Source organism: Myxocyprinus asiaticus, chromosome 38 (genome assembly GCF_019703515.2).
Source record: "Myxocyprinus asiaticus isolate MX2 ecotype Aquarium Trade chromosome 38, UBuf_Myxa_2, whole genome shotgun sequence".
Taxonomy (NCBI): domain Eukaryota; kingdom Metazoa; phylum Chordata; class Actinopteri; order Cypriniformes; family Catostomidae; genus Myxocyprinus; species Myxocyprinus asiaticus.
Genome location: NC_059381.1, coordinates 7,014,568 through 7,035,961, shown reverse-complemented (window position 1 = coordinate 7,035,961; position 21,394 = coordinate 7,014,568). Strand labels below are relative to the sequence as shown.

The window sequence follows — 21,394 nt, the reverse complement described above, 5'->3', positions numbered from 1 at the left end:
CACCAATTTTCATTGGCCTTTTATCAAAGACCAGAGGTGTCTCGGGCTCCCAAGAGTGACCCCTAGTGTCACTATATCGACACCAACGTCAAGTGAGTGACAGATATGGAACTACACACACACACACACACACACACACACACACACATATAAACACGTACATGTACGCATTTAATATTGGAATGGTTCTGTTATTTGGATTTAAATTTGGAATGCATTGAAAATGTGAAAAACCTGGTTCCTTTACACATCTCTCCTCCCATAGTTCACAGCTGCAATATTATTTACATGTTCCGTGAGCTTTTGAGCTTAGAAGAAAAAAGAGAGGGAATGAACTCTACAGTGAACTCCACCACACCTGAAGCATTCACAAACATCATCATTGGTCTAAATGACAGTCTGGATATTTGTTTGTACAGCATCAGTTTCCTATTTGGTCTATACACTCTTATGTTGCATGGCTCATCATGGAAGTAGAGTTGCATCAGAGTTCTTTAACCTCAATCTCTCTGTTTGTGAGATTGGTAACTAAATACAGTAGTTTGATATATGTACTGTCAATTTGTTTTTCAGGTTTCAAGATATTAGCACTGTCTTTCTTTGGACTTGGCATTATCGGTCATCCTATGTTTCAGTGGCTGATTTGTGTTGAGCATTAACTGGCAGTGGTTCATCCTGTAACCTTTCTGAATTTCAAACCTGTCAGATATAGAGTGATCTGTTCCACTGTGGCTTGGATAATTTGTCTAGGATCCTGTTTGCATTGCATTGTTTATTTTTGTCTCACTCAGCATTAATGCACACATATTCTTTATATGCACCGCATTGGCAAACTCTCCTGCCTTTGAATGGAGCACTTATTAATTGCTGTTTTAATTTGTAATTCTTTTTTTTTTTTTTTTTTACCTGAATAGTCTTTTTTCTTTATTTTAGGGTTTATAATACTATAACTTATAATATTGAACATTAGTGCATAACGTTGCTGATTAATTATTTACATAACTGTAATGCAAAATAAATGCAAAGACATCATTTTAGCAGTATGAGCAGACACGGCTCGTCTATATGGGGCAGAGCCCCACCTAAATATTTGTCCACTTGAAAACAGACCCATACTATAAACTGCCAATCATTTAATTTGTTTGCCCATAAATGTGTTCAAAATGCTGACATTTGTATTTAAAAGCAGGCATAGTATATGAATATGACATTGTTTTTATTCCATCCTTTCACAAACAGTAGCCTTTGAGCTGTGATGGGAGACAGGGTCCCATTCTTCATTAGACCTACAATGGGTTTTGTTCATCTAAGATAATTGTTAGATCATATTTTACCTCATATCTGTCACAGCAATTGGACTTTGGAAAATTAAATACATTCGTTTGTGATCAGAGTTTGTGCGATTTTTTTAAAAAAAACATTTTTTTTTATGAAAGTTCAGATCCAACAACAGCAGCTGCGGGTCAGTTGAGCAGATTCAATAATAATGATGGTGATCCGTAAAATATCATGATTTATGTCAAATCCTGAATTTTTCCTGATCCATCAATCCAGATGGAAATTTAAAGAAGTTTTCAATCCCACAAACAATATTTTTGGGGCACTTTCAGCTCAATTTGTGCGTAGCGCCCATTGGACGCAGCGCTTTTCTAGCTATCAAAAACACCTGAAAGAGGCGGGGCAGTGCATTTGTTTGTATCTTCAACTATAAAACTTCAAACTGAATTGAATTCAGTGGTCAGTGTACCCAGGTTAACAGCATAAAACAAAATATAGACACTTGCACAAAACTAAAACATGTTAATAATCTAAAATAAACATAAAAAAATTATCAAAAAGGATGGAGCAAATAACAAATAATGTAAATCAGATAAATTTCAAAATTGTACCCAGTCTCTTTAAAAAATGCAGGGTAAAAGTTGTGTGATTAACCAATCACGAAAAAGCACACAGAAAGGTGGAGACTTTGAGCTGTCACTGAAGCTTTTGATGAGAGAAAAAAAAAGTTTTAGTTCAGAAATGGACAAACATTTGAGACAAAGTTGTTTATTTAATTTGGTAACGTCGATGAACGTTGTATATTTTACCTTATGAGTGAAATTAATAACACAAAGACAATGAAGTTGGTGGAGTTCGCTTAGGACTTATCTGCATACTGTACGTATTCCTGCCATGGATCCAAGATGGCGAGCCACCCAGAGCAAACTACAGCATACAATAGTGACTGGTAGGACACTTATTTCATCTGATTACTTTCTACAAATGAAGATTAGTTTGTTTCCTCGATGATGAGGGAAATTTTGCTTTCAATCTGTTTCATGGTTGGATTGAACTTCTAGTGTTGAGACATTTAAGGATGCACTCAGTGATGTTTTTCACACAGTAATGTTTTTCCTCAATAAAAAAAGTTTAACACCCTGTCTACATCGGTCATTTGTTCACGTCAACGCTTCCAGTGTAGACAGTATCAATGGCCTTTCACATCGCACACATTTTGTGTTCGTCTGAGCTCGTTTTCCATTGTTTTTCAAGTTAACATGCACTAGATGGATGTCTTTGACCATTGCGGCGTCTCGCAACATCTGCGTTCTGTTACATGCGTGCCGCTGCATCTAGCTTTTTTTTTTTTTTTTTTTTGGCGTAATAACGTGTTCTGTTTGAACGGCCCTCAAGCTGTTGCATCTGGTGTTGATAAGGTGTTAAACAAATGAAAAGTGCTTTTAAAGTTTTTTTTTTTCAAACGATGTACAACGGTTGCATACCAGCTCCTTTTATACCTGTATGTCCCGGGGAGTGGCATGCAAATACCACTTGCCAGTTTTCATTGGCCTTTTATCAAAGACCAGAGGTGTCTTGGGCTCACAAAAGTGACCTCTTGTGTCACTACATCGAAGCAACGTCGAGTGAGTGACAGATAGGGAACCCATTTTACCTGATGGTTTGTGATTATTTTTATTTATTTTATTCTCCATAGGACAGAGTTGCATTATTTACATGTTTGTGAGCCTCTAGGCTGTGAAGACATACAAAGAAGGAATGATTAATTCTGTAGTGAACCTCACCACACCTGAAGCATTCACAAACTCCACAAGTAGTTCTATTGGGATAATCTCCAGCACTGAGATTTTTGTGTTCATCAATTTCCTGTTTGGTCTTCCTGCAAACTACTATGTTATATGGTTCATCATCACAGGAACAGGTCTTCAACCTCAATCTATCTGTTTGTGAGATTTTTAACTGTCTGAGTAGTTTCTTGTCTGTAATGTATTTTTATTTTATTTGTTTATTTTTTTTTTTGCTTGTTTTCTGGTCTCAATGATTTAATATGCTTCATTTGGGGACTAGCCATCACTGGTCATCCTCTGTTTCAGTGTCTGATCTGTGTTCAGCATTACCTGGCAGTGGTTCATCCTGTAACATTTCTGAAATTCAAACCTCTCAGATATAAAGTGATGTGCTCCACTGCTGCCTGGATCATTAGTTCTGGCACCTGTTTGTTCAGTTGCATAGTATAATGTCACAAAACAGTACTCGATGCAGTTTCTAATATTCCCCGCTGTTCAGTTGTTTTGCCTTTCGGCTGTTCTCAGATCTCTGAAGCAGTCAGTCAGGAAGCAGTCAGGACCAGGAGAGAGAGAGAGAGAGAGAGAGAGAGAGAGAGAGAGAGGAGGAAAACAACATGAAGAAAAGAGCGCTTTATCTCATTCTAATAATTACTGTGAGTGTGGTTGTCACATATGTACTGTTTACAGTGTCAGGGTTGTTTTACATTCTAACACAACAGTATATTACAGATTTGTTGTTGTTGTTGGATTTATTTGTTTTGTTCTGGATGATGATGTATGCCTACAACCTGTTCTTTATCTTCAGTGGGCTGGAAAACTTTTCTTGCAGTTTTTCACCATAAAACCTGCCAATGTGATATTTTTTATTTTCTTGTTCTGTGTATTATATCTTCCCATTATTTAAATAAAAAAAAAAAAGTTTTGTAAGATGCATTTGTCTGTTCCATTGTTTACTCAGTTAAGATGATCTGTCTTTCATAACCGTAGTTTTATTTTAAATATTTGCATATGTGGTGTTTTATATGACATATATCTATGACGTACATATGAAGCCAAGCACATATAACCTTGTGTCTGTTTTGTTGTCAGTCTACAAAACACAGCTCGGAGATTCACAGTATATACTGTACAACCAGAGACACTAGGCATTCACTCCTCAGGTGACAAACTTTTTATCAATTTTCTTGTTCTCCCCTCAGTAATATGCAAAAATGTTGCTACAATTATTAGGTACTGTAAAAGGCTAGTAAGTTAAATGGGGCTCTTTTTGTTTTATGGAACAGAGAACACTACTTTGAATGAGTCAATAGAATCATTTCATGTTCATTTCAAGTTGTTTATCATTGTAATGCAATTCTATTGTGGGTAATTTGGATATTGTGCAGATATTGTGTTTTTTTTTTTAAAATGAATACACCTGTATATGTAAGTCATTTCATGTTGGCATGGTCTATTTTTGAGCTGTTGTTGAGCTGTGTTGAAATACAGGACTCATTGTCTTGCTTGATTCACTCAGTACCAACATTTTTACTTTTATCTTCCCATAGATTGTTGTAACGTTATTAATAGTTTGTGAGTTTCTGAGCTAAGAAGACAGACACAGAGGAAATGAATAACACTATGGTGAACTTTACCACACCTGAAGAATCCATGGACTCCACAACTTTTTCCATCGGGCAAATGGACAGTCTGAAAATGTGTATCTTCATCATCATTTTCCTGTTTGGTCTTCCTTCAAACTCCTATATTGTATGGCTCATCGTCACAGGAAGAGAAAGTGGAGTTGCATCAGGATTCTTCAACCTCAATCTCTCTGTTTGTGAGATTGGTTGCTGCATGATTGCTTTTTTCTATCTACTGTCAAATTTGTTTTTAAGTCTCAAGGCAATAACATCTTTTTTACAAGGACTAACCATCACTGGTCGTCCTCTGTTTCAGTGTCTGATCTTTGTTGAGCGTTACTTGGCAGTGGTTCATCCTGTAACCTTTCTACATTTCAAACCCCTAAGATATAAAGTGATCTGTTCCACTCCAGCCTGGATCATTACTCTTGGATCATGTTTGGTCTGCTTGTATTGTGCAGTTTCATTGAACACTAAAATGTATACATGGTTCTACTTGCTGCAGTTCCTTCTCTACCTCTCCATTCAGTTGTTTTGCCTTTTGGCTGTTCTCAGAGCTCTAAAGCAGTCACGACCAGGAGAGAGGGAGAGAAAGAGAGAGGAGGAAAACCAGATGAAGAGAAGAGCGTTTTATCTCATTCTAATAACTACTGTGAACATCGTTATCCTATACATCCCATTTACATTCATAGGATTCGTAACCATTCTGACAGAATTGAATATCGATGCACTTCGGTTTACTGCTTTGATTTGTTATGGTCTGAGTAGTTTTGTGCAGCCTTTTCTTTATCTACACCGGGAAATTGGAAAATTCTCCTGCCTCCATTTTTTTTTTTTACCATAAAATCTGCTATTGTAACATTTAACTAAAACTTAATTTACTTGGTGATAACTTGTATGACTGGATGTGAAAATTTAAAACTGATTTTGCTTTCCCTTCTGTTATCTCTGTTTATTTAGAGAGGTCAACCACATGTGTGTTTAATAGGTGTAGCAAAATAAATAGTGGATAAATAATTATTTGATTCAATATATATATATATATATACAGGTGCATCTCAATAAATTAGAATGTCGTGGAAAAGTTCATTTATTTCAGTAATTCAACTCAAATTGTGAAACTCGTGTATTAAATAAATTCAGTGCACACAGACTGAAGTAGTTTAAGTCTTTGGTTCTTTTAATAGTGATGATTTTGGCTCACATTTAACAAAAACCCACCAATTCACTATCTCAACAAATTAGAATACATCATAAGACCAATAAAAAAAACATTTTTAGTGAATTGTTGGCCTTCTAAGTATGTTCATTTACTGTATATGTACTCAACACTTGGTAGGGGCTCCTTTTGCTTTAATTACTGCCTCAATTCGGCGTGGCATGGAGGTGATCAGTTTGTGGCACTGCTGAGGTGGTATGGAAGCCCAGGTTTCTTTGACAGTGGCCTTCAGCTCATCTGCATTTTTTGGTCTCTTGTTTCTCATTTTCCTCTTGACAATACCCCATAGATTCTCTATGGGGTTCAGGTCTGGTGAGTTTGCTGGCCAGTCAAGCACACCAACACCATGGTCATTTAACCAACTTTTGGTGCTTTTGGCATTGTGGGCAGGTGCCAAATCCTGCTGGAAAATGAAATCAGCATCTTTAAAAAGCTGGTCAGCAGAAGGAAGCATGAAGTGCTCCAAAATTTCTTGGTAAACGGGTGCAGTGACTTTGGTTTTCAAAAAACACAATGGACCAACACCAGCAGATGACACTGCACCCCAGATCATCACAGACTGTGGAAACTTAACACTGGACTTCAAGCAACTTGGGCTATGAGCTTCTCCACCCTTCCTCCAGACTCTAGGACCTTGGTTTCCAAATGAAATACAAAACTTGCTCTCATCTGAAAAGAGGACTTTGGAACACTGGGCAACAGTCCAGTTCTTCTTCTCCTTAGCCCAGGTAAGACGCCTCTGACGTTGTCTGTGGTTCAGGAGTGGCTTAACAAGAGGAATACGACAACTGTAGCCAAATTCCTTGACACATCTGTGTGTGGTGGCTCTTGATGCCTTGACCCCAGCCTCAGTCCATTCCTTGTGAAGTTCACCCAAATTCTTGAATCGATTTTGCTTGACAATCCTCATAAGGCTGCGGTTCTCTCGGTTGGTTGTGCATCTTTTTCTTCCACACTTTTTCCTTCCACTCAACTTTCTGTTAACATGCTTGGATACAGCACTCTGTGAACAGCCAGCTTCTTTGGCAATGAATGTTTGTGGCTTGCCCTCCTTGTGAAGGGTGTCAATGATTGTCTTCTGGACAACTGTCAGATCAGCAGTCTTCCCCATGATTGTGTAGCCTAGTGAACCAAACTGAGAGACCATTTTGAAGGCTCAGGAAAACTTTGCAGGTGTTTTGAGTTGATTAGCTGATTGGCATGTCATCATATTCTAATTTTTTGAGTTAGTGAATTGGTGGGTTTTTGTTAAATGTGAGCCAAAATCATCACAATTAAAAGAACCAAAGACTTAAACTACTTCAGTCTGTGTGCATTGAATTTATTTAATACACGAGTTTCACAATTTGAGTTGAATTACTGAAATAAATGAACTTTTCCACGACATTCTAATTTATTGAGATGCACCTGTATATATATATATAATCATTTTTTTTTTTTTTTTTTTACAATAAAATCTTTTCTTTCAAGCTATTCAAATGTTTTATATACTGTATGTAAAGACTGGCTGTAAAATTGAAATACTATGAATTAACAGAATCATGTAATGTTCTAAGTCATTCATATTGGATTGTGATTTTTAGTAAATCTACACACACACACACACACACACACACACATATAAACACATGTACATGTACACATTTAATATTGGAATGGTTCTGTTATTTGGATTTAAATTTGGAACTGTGTAGTTGGAATGCATTGAAAATGTGAAAAACCTGGTTCCTTTACACATCTCTCCTCCCATAGTTCACAGCTGCAATATTATTTACATGTTCCGTGAGCTTTTGAGCTTAGAAGAAAAAAGAGAGGGAATGAACTCTACAGTGAACTCCACCACACCTGAAGCATTCACAAACATCATCATTGGTCTAAATGACAGTCTGGATATTTGTTTGTACAGCATCAGTTTCCTATTTGGTCTATACACTCTTATGTTGCATGGCTCATCATGGAAGTGGAGTTGCATCAGAGTTCTTTAACCTCAATCTCTCTGTTTGTGAGATTGGTAACTAAATACAGTAGTTTGATATATGTACTGTCAATTTGTTTTTCAGGTTTCAAGATATTAGCACTGTCTTTCTTTGGACTTGGCATTACCGGTCATCCTATGTTTCAGTGGCTGATTTGTGTTGAGCATTAACTGGCAGTGGTTCATCCTGTAACCTTTCTGAATTTCAAACCTGTCAGATATAGAGTGATCTGTTCCACTGTGGCTTGGATAATTTGTCTAGGATCCTGTTTGCATTGCATTGTTTATTTTTGTCTCACTCAGCATTAATGCACACATATTCTTTATATGCACCACATTGGCAAACTCTCCTGCCTTTGAATGGAGCACTTATAAATTGCTGTTTTAATTTGTAATTCTTTTTTTTTTTTTTTTTTTACCTGAATAGTCTTTTTTCTTTATTTTAGGGTTTATAATACTATAACTTACAATAATGAACATTAGTGCATAACGTTGCTGATTAATTATTTACATAACTGTAATGCAAAATAAATGCAAAGACATCATTTTAGCAGTATGAGCAGACACGGCTCGTCTATATGGGGCAGAGCCCCACCTAAATATTTGTCCACTTGAAAACAGACCCATACTATAAACTGCCAATCATTTAATTTGTTTGCCCATAAATGTGTTCAAAATGCTGACATTTGTATTTAAAAGCAGGCATAGTATATGAATATGACATTGTTTTTATTCCATCCTTTCACAAACAGTAGCCTTTGAGCTGTGATAGGAGACAGGGTCCCATTCTTCATTAGACCTACAATGGGGTTTGTTCATCTAAGATAATTGTTAGATCATATTTTACCTCATATCTGTCACAGCAATTGGACTTTGGAAAATTAAATACGTTCGTTTGTGATCAGAGTTTGTGCGATTTTTTAAAAAAAACATTTTTTTTTTATGAAAGTTCAGATCCAACAACAGCAGCTGCGGGTCAGTTGAGCAGACTCAATAATAATGATGGCGATCCGTAAAATATCATGATTTATGTCAAATCCTGAATTTTTCCTGATCCATCAATCCAGATGGAAATTTAAAGAAGTTTTCAATCCCACAAACAATATTTTTGGGGCACTTTCAGCTCAATTTGTGCGTAGCGCCCATTGGACGCAGCGCTTTTCTAGCTATCAAAAACACCTGAAAGAGGCGGGGCAGTGCATTTGTTTGTATCTTCAACTATAAAACTTCAAACTGAATTGAATTCAGTGGTCAGTGTACCCAGGTTAACAGCATAAAACAAAATATAGACACTTGCACAAAACTAAAACATGTTAATAATCTAAAATAAACATAAAAAAATTATCAAAAAGGATGGAGCAAATAACAAATAATGTAAATCAGATAAATTTTAAAATTGTACCCAGTCTCTTTAAAAAATGCAGGGTAAAAGTTGTGTGATTAACCAATCACGAAAAAGCACACAGAAAGGTGGAGACTTTGAGCTGTCACTGAAGCTTTTGATGAGAGAAAAAAAAAGTTTTAGTTCAGAAATGGACAAACATTTGAGACAAAGTTGTTTATTTAATTTGGTAACGTCGATGAACGTTGTATATTTTACCTTATGAGTGAAATTAATAACACAAAGACAATGAAGTTGGTGGAGTTCGCTTAGGACTTATCTGCATACTGTACGTATTCCTGCCATGGATCCAAGATGGCGAGCCACCCAGAGCAAACTACAGCATACAATAGTGACTGGTAGGACACTTATTTCATCTGATTACTTTCTACAAATGAAGATTAGTTTGTTTCCTCGATGATGAGGGAAATTTTGCTTTCAATCTGTTTCATGGTTGGATTGAACTTCTAGTGTTAAGACATTTTGAGGATGCACTCAGTGATGTTTTTCACACAGTAATGTTTTTCCTCATTGAAAAAAGTTTAACACCCTGTCTACATCGGTCATTTGTTCACGTCAACGCTTCCAGTGTAGACAGTATCAATGGCCTTTCACATCGCACACATTTTGTGTTCGTCTGAGCTCGTTTTCCATTGTTTTTCATGTTAACATGCACTAGATGGATGTCTTTGACCATTGCGGCGTCTCGCCACATCTGCGTTCTGTTACATGCGTGCCGCTGCATCTAGCTTTTTTTTTTTTTTTTTGCCGTAATAACGTGTTCCGTCTGAACGGCCCTCAAGCTGTTGCATCTGGTGTTGATAAGGTGTTAAATAAATGAAAAGTGCTTTTAATGTTTTTTTTTTTTTTTTCAAACGATGTACACTCAGATGACACAAAGCCTTCAGTCATATCTTTGGCCTATTAAAGGCTGTTACATCTAACTGTGGTAATGAAAAGCCATGCATTGTTTTCTGTGTTTGGTTTTAGTACAAATACTATCAATGCAACTATTGATACTATGCAATAACTATTTTCAAAATGGCAAATACAAAGCAGAATCAGGTGCTTTAATACGATAAATCAATGTAAAGAAAATATTTTTAAATGTACAAACATTTATTGCTTCATTGTTTTTCTGTGCATGATCTGTCGCTGAAAATGTCAGCAAAATGCTGTGCCAGCAAATTAGAACACACTGATTTGCAAAATCATAAATATATGTTTTGATGCAGGGATTTTGTGTGCTCGCTGGGATTCAAGAAAATCTGCTTTGCCAATATACAGGCTTACATAGCCTATTCAACTGAGCAGGGGTATGCATTTATTTTTGCACAGGGGACACATCCGCCTTTAAGTAGAACATGGAAGATAGAAGATAAAAAGATCTGCACAGTTCTTGCATCTTTTAAGCCCAGAAATAGTTGTGCACTCATTCTAATGCATGATGCACAATTTGTGTATACAGTGTATATAGTACGTGACTTTATGGGACTATTCTGCAATTGCCTAAAGTTTTTCTCTACAAATAATTATTTTCTATTAGGTGTTACAAAAACTGAATATAATTAATAATAATCTGTAGGCTATACTTCAATGCATTGGTAATTTATTATTCAATTTAACACTCTCTACATCAGGGGTCGATTCTAAAAGCTTCTTTTAATGTTTGACACAAAGCCAAACTTGCTTTAATTTCAAAACATTACCTACCCATTTACGTGCTCAGTGGGTCATGATGCGGGTTTCATCAATGCAAATGCAAATGGTTTGGCATCTAATTCAGCACACAATTGAATAAAAGTCACTGCATGATGATGATTAATGATTACTGCCAGAGTAACATTCGCATATAGGTGTGAGGGACTTCAACATTTCACTAGTTTTACACAAATAAAAAACATATTCCTCTCTCGCTTGCTTTTGCTTGCGTGTCATAAATGACCCCTCCGCATGCGAATGATCTGAAGATCTACTTGGATTTTAATAAAGTTCATCACTGAAAAGGTTTCCTCGCAGACTTAGTAGCACTAAACAGCACAAGGAGTCTCATGAATGGGAACAGAGTGGCTGTATCACACATTTCATCGAGCAGAATATCGTACTACCAATAGTTACCGAAGTTTTGTCAAAGAGGAGAGAGTGCGCACTCGTGCATGGTTTCCAGGTAGCGCAAATTAAGTATAACATTAGGCAGAATATTTCCAATTTGTGCATGAATAAATCTCTGATTGGGGGGGTCACATCTATTATCTGGCAACCCTGAGCATATTAATTGCATATTAAATGCTTAGCACCCTCAAGCACCCCTGTAAATCTGGGCCTGCTGTATACAACGAGAGTCGACGCATCTGGTGTAGACAGGTTGTGAGTATTAACAGTTGCGCTTGAGATGAACAATTTAATATATTCAGATGCAATGTGTTGTATGTGTGTTATGTGTAACCCCTGAAATTCAGTATTATAATGTTGTGGAGCTTGTTCATTCTCTTCAGATTTAGTTGGAAAATGGCTGAATTTAAGGGGCTGCACGATCAAAACAGTGGGCGTTTACGTTGAAGTTTAAAGGAGGCGTTTATGCCAAAACCAAACATTCCAGGCAGATGGCCAGAGAAAGGGTGGAAAATAATCATATTACTAAATTATGACTGTTTTAATGAAAAAAAAAATAGAAAAAAAGATAAAGAGAAAACAGTACTAACATTATCATTGGACCTCCGGGAAGAAAATAAAACTATAAAAAAAAAAAAATAGCATTTCATGACCCCTTTAAATAAATAAATCAGCATGCGCTGCAAGCACCACAAAAAAATTAAAGGCATTTTTCTCAGAGTGTCTTTTTTTTAAACCTCATGATTTACACTTTTAATATTTACATACAGTAGCTTATGCCCAGTGTGATATTTAGAATATGAAACCAGACACACATGCACACTCGTGACAACTGTGAAGTCAATCTATAAAACAGCAGAAAGATTTATTCTAGTGCAGAGGGACTGAGCATTCACTCTTCAGGTGACAAACTCTCTTTCAGTTTGATTTATTTTTGGCTAAATTATATATAGCTTAAGTTAAAGAGGGCTTTGAACAATTTAACAAGCTTTTTAAAAGGGACAAACAGCAAATTTCCTTAAAATAGTGAGATTTTAAACATGAAAAATAACATTATTTAAATCAGTAAAACTGATATTAAGAAAAGCCCTGTGATGGACTTGCCACCTGTCCAGGGTGTTTTCTTGCCTTCGGCCCGAGACTGCTGGGACAGGCTCCAGCACTACCTGCGACCCTACATGGGACAAGTGGCTTTAGAAGATGGATGGATGGATATTAAGACATTTGAATTTTAGATTATTTGAATTTTCTGGGTTGTAATGTGTCGATGAGTCTTTAGATTTTAAATCGACTGCTTGTGATTTTGATTTCCATGCAGTTTGACCACTTTCTCCTAACTGTTACATTTACACTTTGTTTCTACAGATCGCAATTGCAACATTATTTATTCCTCTGTTCTGTGTGCTTCTGGCCTGATAAAATGGATATGGCAGAACTTAAGAACTCTTCAGTGAACTTTACCACAATTTATTCATCTGCCAACCTGGTAACATGCATTTTAGCATATTGGCAATACATGCTATAAATGTCATTTGTAATGTATTCCGTTAGATTACTCAAGGTCAGTAACGTATTCTAAATACTTTGGATTACTTCTTCAGCACTGGTAGATTTTTTCACTTGTTTTGACTATAAAAACTCTGCCAGTACAGTAAGACAAAATACACATGTTAAATATACATTCTCTGAAAAACCTAAATATCTTATGCAGTGTTGTTTCTAAAACAAGATACGTGAATTTTCTTGATAAAAAAATATGATCGTGCCTGGTAACGTGCATGTAAATGGCTTGAAATAGCATTTTAGCTTAGCGTAAAGCTAACAATTTATTCTTCTGCTCCAAACTTACTTCTCTGTCTGCTCGTATGAATGTAACACATCATAAGAAAGTGTTTCACCGCTGTTCAAATGCACTTTGGATTGCATCATTTATATGTCTACATTTTTCCATCTGAAAGGACTAAATATTAAATGAAACAAATGACAGTAAAATGCAAATTAATCTCTTCAGTAATCAAAATACTTTTTGAATGTAACTGTATTCTAATTACCAATGATTTAAATTGTAACTGTAGTGGAATACAGTTACTTATATTTTGTATTTTAAATACGTAATCCCGTTACATGTGTTCCGTTACATGTATTCCATTGCAAGGAGAGTTTTTCAGTCTGCCCATTAAGCTAAAGTTGCTGTGCGGTATCATGAAGTAGGATGGTACATTCTACATCATCCAGAATAGCATATGTCAAAGAATTTTTGCCATTGTGCAACAGCACTTTACTGATTTTCAGAAGAACTTGGTTGCACACTACTGGGCGGTCTAGGTAAAGCATTTGGCTCTCCTGTCCTTCATCTCTGTGGACTGGCCATTAATGTTGTGCAAGACAGTCAGGTGTTTGCCCTTGCAAGTCTTACATGTGGCTTTCAATCTGCATTGGGCAGCATGATGTTTCCGTCTACACCTCCAACACCTCTTTTTTATTTGATCTAGTTAGTTTTTAGTTCACTGGTTAGTTGTGTGAAATTAGTGCATTGGTTAAGATAGTGCTGGTTATTGTCACAATAATGACAGTACACAGTCTTCACAGGGGTTTGAATCACTGAGGTTATGGCAGCTGAAGTTTTTGTAGACTGATCTACACCATGCAAAATGGCTGCTGTCAGAGGTGTGTGCTTACGCTAATGTTGAGCTTCTTTCTGCTGACCAACACGTCCCCTCATTTCACTTGTATTGACTTAACAGTCATTAGGCTGTACCTGCAGCTCGAAATCGAGACAGTGTGAGAAGTCTAGCAGGTTCGGAATGTGATTTCTGAAGGGGTGAACATATCTTTTGAAGTTAGCCTTAAGATAATAAGAGAGTATGGTCAAGAGTCTTGACACATGTGAGCCACACTGTAATTCAATAGCTCCCTTTTCACCCAGCTGATCAAACATACCCACCAATGCTCAGACTCTGAAGGCAAACCTCCGAAAAGCCTGAGTGTCCCCACTGCGAATATTTGGCCCATCCATCAGTTCAGTGATTCTGTGTAATGCCAATTGATGAGGCTGCCCATAATGTTCAGTCAATGATTGCATGGTTTGGGTGTATGGATAACAGGAGTTGCTATATGAATTTACAATTAAGAGGGCCTCCTCAAATTTCAAATGCTCTAGCAGAATTTGGTATTTAAACTGTTATGTGGCATCATGTGGCGGAAAACTGTACAGAGATATTTTCAGTCTAGCAAACTGCCATGGGTCCTCCATCCTGAAATCTGATGTTGAGGGGGTAGGACCTCTGTAACTGCTTTCTCTGGTGGGGGGTGAAGGAGAATGGGGAACAAAGTCTCTTGGCTGATAGTAAGGACTTGAAGGATATTCAGGTTGTTCTCTGAATCTAGAATCAATCTAGTTAAGTGTGCCATTCAGTCGACTCATATTAAATGATACCCTCATATTAAACGATTTATTCCTTATATTCTCTTCTGCTTTACCTTCTAGAAAAATGACAGAACAGGGTGGGTCTTTGCAGGTGAGTATCATATCATAAGTATGCACCTAATGTAAAATTATCCTTATGAGAATTTACCATGGTCAGAAAACCATGGATACCATGTTTTTTTTTTCTTATTGTTTGTTTTGTTTTGTTTGTTTTTGGTGGATAGTAATTTTTATAGGAATACCATAGTAAAGTAAAGGGATGTCAGAGTTTGCACTACAGTAGGCAATTTCCCCAGTAATTATTACTCTCATAGGGAAGCAGTCCCAAAATTGGAAGCTATAAATAACACAATCTTGATCCCATAGGTAACCAGGAATTGAGCCTAACCAAGTAATCTAAGGGGGCTGGAAGCACCTGCTTCCAAGTGATTAAGCCTCTGTTGCAGGTCAGCAGACGTGATTTAGTGGTACACTGCAGGGCACATGGGAGTGAGATAACTTACTATTTTTAGACTATGTAAATATTGATTTTATATTATATGGAACACCTATTTGCAGTGACGTTAGATGAAAAACATGCTTTAAATCTCCTATAGGCTTTATAAAATGTTAATTAACCCGCTCTGTGCCTCAGTGCAGCTTCCAATTTCGGGACTGCTTCCCTATGGGAGTAATAATTACTGGGGCCGCTAGAGGCCGCTGCCTCTACAGATGCTCCATATTTTACAAAGATATGTGGTGCAAAAGGGAGAGCGTGTGAAACTTGTCATTTGCAAGCGAAAAACAGTGTTTGAGGCTCGTAGCAGCAGATTCAAGCAGTTGTAGTTATGTACTTGTGTTTGTGCTAGAAAAATAACCAAGACATTTTTTTATTTGTGAGAAAATATTCTACAAGTGTGCAACTCTCACTGGATGAATTGACATACTGATTTGTGGATGAGCAAAATTTGTCCGTGACGTCACGTTTTTTGATGCGGGTGTGTGAATGTGTTCTGCACCATATTCACTGCAGCAACTGTAGCAAAAATATGAGCGTGTGAGTTTCTTAATTTGTCATTCGTAGAATAGGATTTGTGCACCTGCAATGAAGATTTTGAGAAGGCGTAACTGTTGTGTTGTGTTTGTGGGAGAGAAAAAAAAAATCTACAAGTTTGCAACTCTTAAAAAAATTGTCACTGTGACTTTAAATTTACTGATACACCTGTGGCTAATCTCTACAACTACAAATTTCACTGTCACAGGCGCTCAGTTGATTTGCTCCAAAAATACCTTCATAGTGTTTGTGCTACTGTGGGTGTATTGTATGTAAATGAAGTGGCGCAAACTGCAGTTTGTAGTTTTCCTAAGAATTTGGTCGTTGTGCTAAGATGTTTCAATACCATCTCTTAACTCGTTAAGTCTAAATTCAGTTCCTGCATTTGCAGTATGGAGATTTCACCAGCAGGTGGTAATAAAGTTCATGTCCAAATTATTAAAGTACAGAACATCAAATAATATCCTTGAAGATCGCTGTTGGAGCCATTTGTTAGAAGAAAAAAAAAAAAAAAAAAAACAATTAGATTTGTTTGACATTTTATAGAGGTCATGGTTTATTTTATCAATTATTATTATTATTATTATTATTAGTTTTATGTTTAAGTCACTACAAAAAGGGCCAGTGTAAGAAGGAGAGAGTAAAATATTTTAATTTGGCATGATTTTTAGACCACTTCGTTATTTTGATTAGATTTTCATTTCGTTTGAAGTGTAATTTGAATTCAGAAATATTTTTGGTTTAATTTAATTTTTAAAATCAGTGTCAAATGGTAAGTGAAGTGCGTTCCAAAACAATCACTGTTAAAATGATTTATGTGTCGGTAGATGAAAATGATTAATGATACTTACTTGTACATTCAATTAACGGAGCCTACATCCATATACTGATTCACATTTTCCATGCATATAAAAAGGAACACATCCCATTTAACAAGGACACACAAAATAATGTAAATCCATATTTGTATTCTTTCAGTTCATTGCATACAAGTCCATTTACACTACCAACTTCTTATGAATGTGCTTGATAGGGAATGGACTGTATAATAGGACGGAGATGGTGCCGGAGAAGAACCTCCATTGATCTAATAAGTGCCTTGCACATGTGATTTTGTTAAACCACTTGCGCCTAGACTTAGCGTACGTATGCGCAAAAATACCAGCACTTCAAGGCCATGCCTATTGACTTTGCGCTCATGAGCCACACATTTTAGGAGAACCCCAGCAAAAACACTTGGTGACAGAATTACTATGTATCAGCATTTATGATGATATGTGGCTGAGTGTGGTCACTGATGATGTCTTCATTGTTCTACAGTAAAAAAAGAAGCTCTCACAAGAGCCCAGCCCAGTGACTGAACCTTTTTAAACAAGTTTGATGTGCTTTCCCAGTTGTCATAGCCATTAACTCAGCATGGAGTCCAGACAGTCCTCCCACTGGCAGACGCTAATCCGAGCTCAGTCTCCTTCCTACTGGCTGATGATTTATGTAAATTAAGCTTATGACTAAAAATCTGGGAAAAATCTGCTATTGTGATGCCAGCATTAGTAAAATAACTAAACCTTTTTATTTTTTATTTTACTTAACTTTTTATAACTGGATATATAGATTATATATATATATACACAGGTGGATCTCAAATTAGAATGTCGTGGAAAAGTTCATTTATTTCAGTAATTCAACTCAAATTTATCAACTAAATAAATTCAATACACACAGACTGAAGTAGTTTAAGTCTTTGGTTCTTTTAATTGTGATGATTTTGGCTCACATTTAACAAAAACCCACCAATTCACTATATCAAAAAATTAGAATATGGTGACATGCCAATCAGCTAATCAACTCAAAACACCTGCAAAGGTTTCCTGAGCCTTCAAAATGGTCTCTCAGTTTGGTTCACTAGGCTACACAATCATGGGGAAGACTGCTGATCTGACAGTTGTCCAGAAGACAATCATTGACACCCTTCACAAGGAGGGCAAGCCACAAACATTCATTGCCAAAGAAGCTGGCTGTTCACAGAGTGCTGTATCCAAGCATGTTAACAGAAAGTTGAGTGGAAGGGAAAAGTGTGGAAGAAAAAGATGCAAAACCAACCGAGAGAACCGCAGCCTTCTGAGGATTGTCAAGCAAAATCGATTCAAGAATTTGGGTGAACTTCACAAGGAATGGACTGAGGCTGGGGTCAAGGCATCAAGAGCCACCACACACAGACGTGTCAAGGAATTTGGCTACAGTTGTCGTATTCCTCTTGTTAAGCCACTCCTGAACCACAGACAACGTCAGAGGCGTCTTACTTGGGCTAAGGAGAAGAAGAACTGGACTGTTGCCCAGTGGTCCAAAGTCCTCTTTTCAGATGAGAGCAAGTTTTGTATTTCATTTGGAAACTAAGGTCCTAGAGTCTGGAGGAAGGGTGGAGAAGCTCATAACCCAAGTTGCTTGAAGTCCAGTGTTAAGTTTCCACAGTCTGTGATGATTTGGGGTGCAATGTCATCTGCTGGTGTTGGTCCATTGTGTTTTTTGAAAACCAAAGTCACTGCACCCGTTTACCAAGAAATTTTGGAGCACTTCATGCTTCCTTCTGCTGACCAGCTTTTTAAAGATGCTGATTTCATTCTCCAGCAGGATTTGGCACCTGCCCACACTGCCAAAAGCACCAAAAGTTGGTTAAATGACCATGGTGTTGGTGTGCTTGACTGGCCAGCAAACTCACCAGACCTGAACCCCATAGAGAATCTATGGGGTATTGTCAAGAGGAAAATGAGAAACAAGAGACCAAAAAATGCAGATGAGCTGAAGGCCACTGTCAAAGAAACCTGGGCTTCCATACCACCTCAGCAGTGCCACAAACTGATCACCTCCATGCCACGCCGAATTGAGGCAGTAATTAAAGCAAAAGGAGCCCCTACCAAGTATTGAGTACATATACAGTAAATGAACATACTTTCCAGAAGGCCAACCATTCACTAAAAAATGTTTTTTTATTGGTCTTATGATGTATTCTAATTTTTTGAGATAGTGAATTGGTGGGTTTTTGTTAAATGTGAGCCAAAATCATCACAATTAAAAGAACCAAAGACTTAAACTACTTCAGTCTGTGTGCATTGAATTTATTTAATACACGTGTTTCACAATTTGAGTTGAATTACTGAAATAAATGAACTTTTCCACGACATTCTAATTTATTGAGATGCACCTGTATATATTAATCTGTATTGAACCTTTTCTCTAAGTCAGAGTTTATGATCCCAATACATGTATGTGTAGGCCTCTACTATTTATTGTTGTGTTATTTAGAGAGGTTAATCATATCAGACTGACGCATAAGTTTTGCATAAAATCCTTGACTTTTTTATTTATTTATATAAATATTTAAGCTTTCTCTGTGTGTGTGTTTCAGATATGGTTGTTATACATGGTTAATTATTTGTGGTTTGTTTTTCCATTAAAACACTTTGTTGATGAACCTGTGTCACCTTTTTAAGGTGTTTAATTAGAAATAGTTTAATTCGAAAGTCCTGTAGTACATCTAGTTTTTCTCTCTGATATTTTTCAAAACATATGTCTTCCTTAACTTTACATTTGGCACTCTAAAAATATACTGACAGTATGGTGCAGTTTTACCATACTGTATATACAGTGCGTGCTGGACATACAGGTGATTACAATGACCATATGTAGGGCCATATGAAATCTGTTGTATTTTTATTTTATTTATTTTTTCTAAATTTTGTTTTATTTCAAATTCAAACCGCAATTATGGCCAATTGTGATTATTATACCACAAAAGGATGTGATTTTAATAATATGTAAATGCACCACAAGAAATTAAAGGCATTTTTCTATTCATATTTCCTATTCAAGATGGTCTTTTTTTTTTCTTTACCTCATGATTTTCACTTTTAAAAATTTACATAACTGGTGTCTGGTGTGACGTTTAGAATATGAAACCATACACGCATACATACTTATGACAACTGTGAAGTCAATCTATAAAACAGCAGCAAGATTAATTCCAGTGCAGAGGGACTGAGCTTTCACTCTTCAGTTTGATTCATTCTCAGCTGAAGGATATATAACAAAGTTGCTGTGGTTATCAGGTGTAGGACAGTGGTTATGGGCAAGTTTGGTGGATTAGTTGAGGAAAACAAGTGAACAAGCACTGAAAAGGAACAAACGGCAAACTTACTTAACATAAGGGATCGAAAATAGTGAGATTATGAATAGATAAATATAGACATTAAGATGTTTGCATTTTGAATTATATCTTTAGATTTTAATTCGACTGCTTGTGACTGCTTGTGAACTGATTTCCATGCAATATGACCACTAACTCCTAACTCTGTTGCATTTACATTTCTCTGTTTCTATAGGTCACAACTGCAACATTTATTCCTCTGTTCTGTACTTCTGGCTTGAGAGGATGGATATGGTGGACACTAAAAACATTTTAGTGAACTTCACCACAACTTATTCATCCACCAACCTCACAACATCAGCAGTTTGGCAATTTGGCACACTAGAAGCTTGTATGTTTATCTTTAGCTTCATTTCTGGGCTATCTACACACTCCTATATTATATGGCTTATCATCAAAGGAACCAGAAGTAAAATTGCATCTGAGTTTTTCAACCTCAATCTTTCTGTCTGTGAGATAATATTATCTGTGAATTCTTTGTTCACTCTATCGATAAAATGGTTTCCGAATCTCACAACATTAGTACAACTCTTATTCGGCAACGGCATCACTGGTCGTCCTCTGTTTCAGTGTCTTATGTGTGTTGAGCGTTACCTGGCAGTGGTTCATCCTGTAACCTTTCTGAAGTTCAAACCTCTCAGATATCGAGTTATCTGTTCCACTACTATTTGGATTGTTAATTTTGGCTCTTGTTTGTTCTGCATGTTTACTTTTCTCTCATTAACAATTTACATTTATGTATGGTTCTACTTACTACAATTTATACTATTCTTCTCCATTCAGTTGTTTTGCCTTTTGGCTGTTCTCAGAGCTCTTAAGCAGCCAAGACCAGGAGAGAGAGGGAGAGAGGAGGAAAACAACATGAAGAGAAGGGCGTTTTATATCATTCTAATAACCACCGTGAGCATGATTATCACATATGTTCCACATACTATCACTGGAGTCCTTGTTGTTGTGACACAACAGTCTATTCAGGTCCTTTGGTCAATAAGTTTTATTTGTTATATGCTGGGTAGTTTTATACAGACTGTTCTTTATCTGCAGCACCAGACTAGAAAGCTGTCCTGCCTCTGTTCTCTATAAAACCTGCAAATTTTACATTTTGTTGAGTTACTTATCATTTCACTTGTCAATAACAATAATTTATTATACTGAATGTGAAATTTGAATTTTTTCTTCACTTAATTTAGTTTCCTCTGAATTAAAGTTTATGACACCGAAACATGTTCATGTCATTGAATGGTCTGTTTATTTAGGAAGGTCCACCTCAAATGGACTTGTGTTGAAAATCCTTGATTGTCTTATTTATGTACACATATTTGTAATGTCTTTGTATGGTTGTGTATGTAAAATGGGGTT

At 36.6% G+C, this 21,394-nt stretch overlaps 2 protein-coding genes across 2 annotated transcripts; both read left to right on the top strand.

Moving 5' to 3' along the window:
- The first annotated feature begins 4,673 nt into the window (after window positions 1-4,673).
- LOC127428528 (hydroxycarboxylic acid receptor 2-like) lies at window positions 4,674-20,256 on the top strand. The gene is made up of 2 exons (XM_051676959.1): window positions 4,674-5,422; window positions 20,211-20,256. The coding sequence occupies exons 1-2, from the start codon at window positions 4,674-4,676 to the stop codon at window positions 20,254-20,256; spliced, it is 795 nt and encodes a 264-aa protein (XP_051532919.1).
- A 4-nt stretch (window positions 20,257-20,260) lies between these two features.
- On the top strand, window positions 20,261-21,118 carry LOC127428527 (G-protein coupled receptor 4-like). Its single transcript, XM_051676958.1, has one exon. The coding sequence runs from the start codon at window positions 20,261-20,263 to the stop codon at window positions 21,116-21,118; it is 858 nt and encodes a 285-aa protein (XP_051532918.1).
- Window positions 21,119-21,394: the final 276 nt, after the last annotated feature.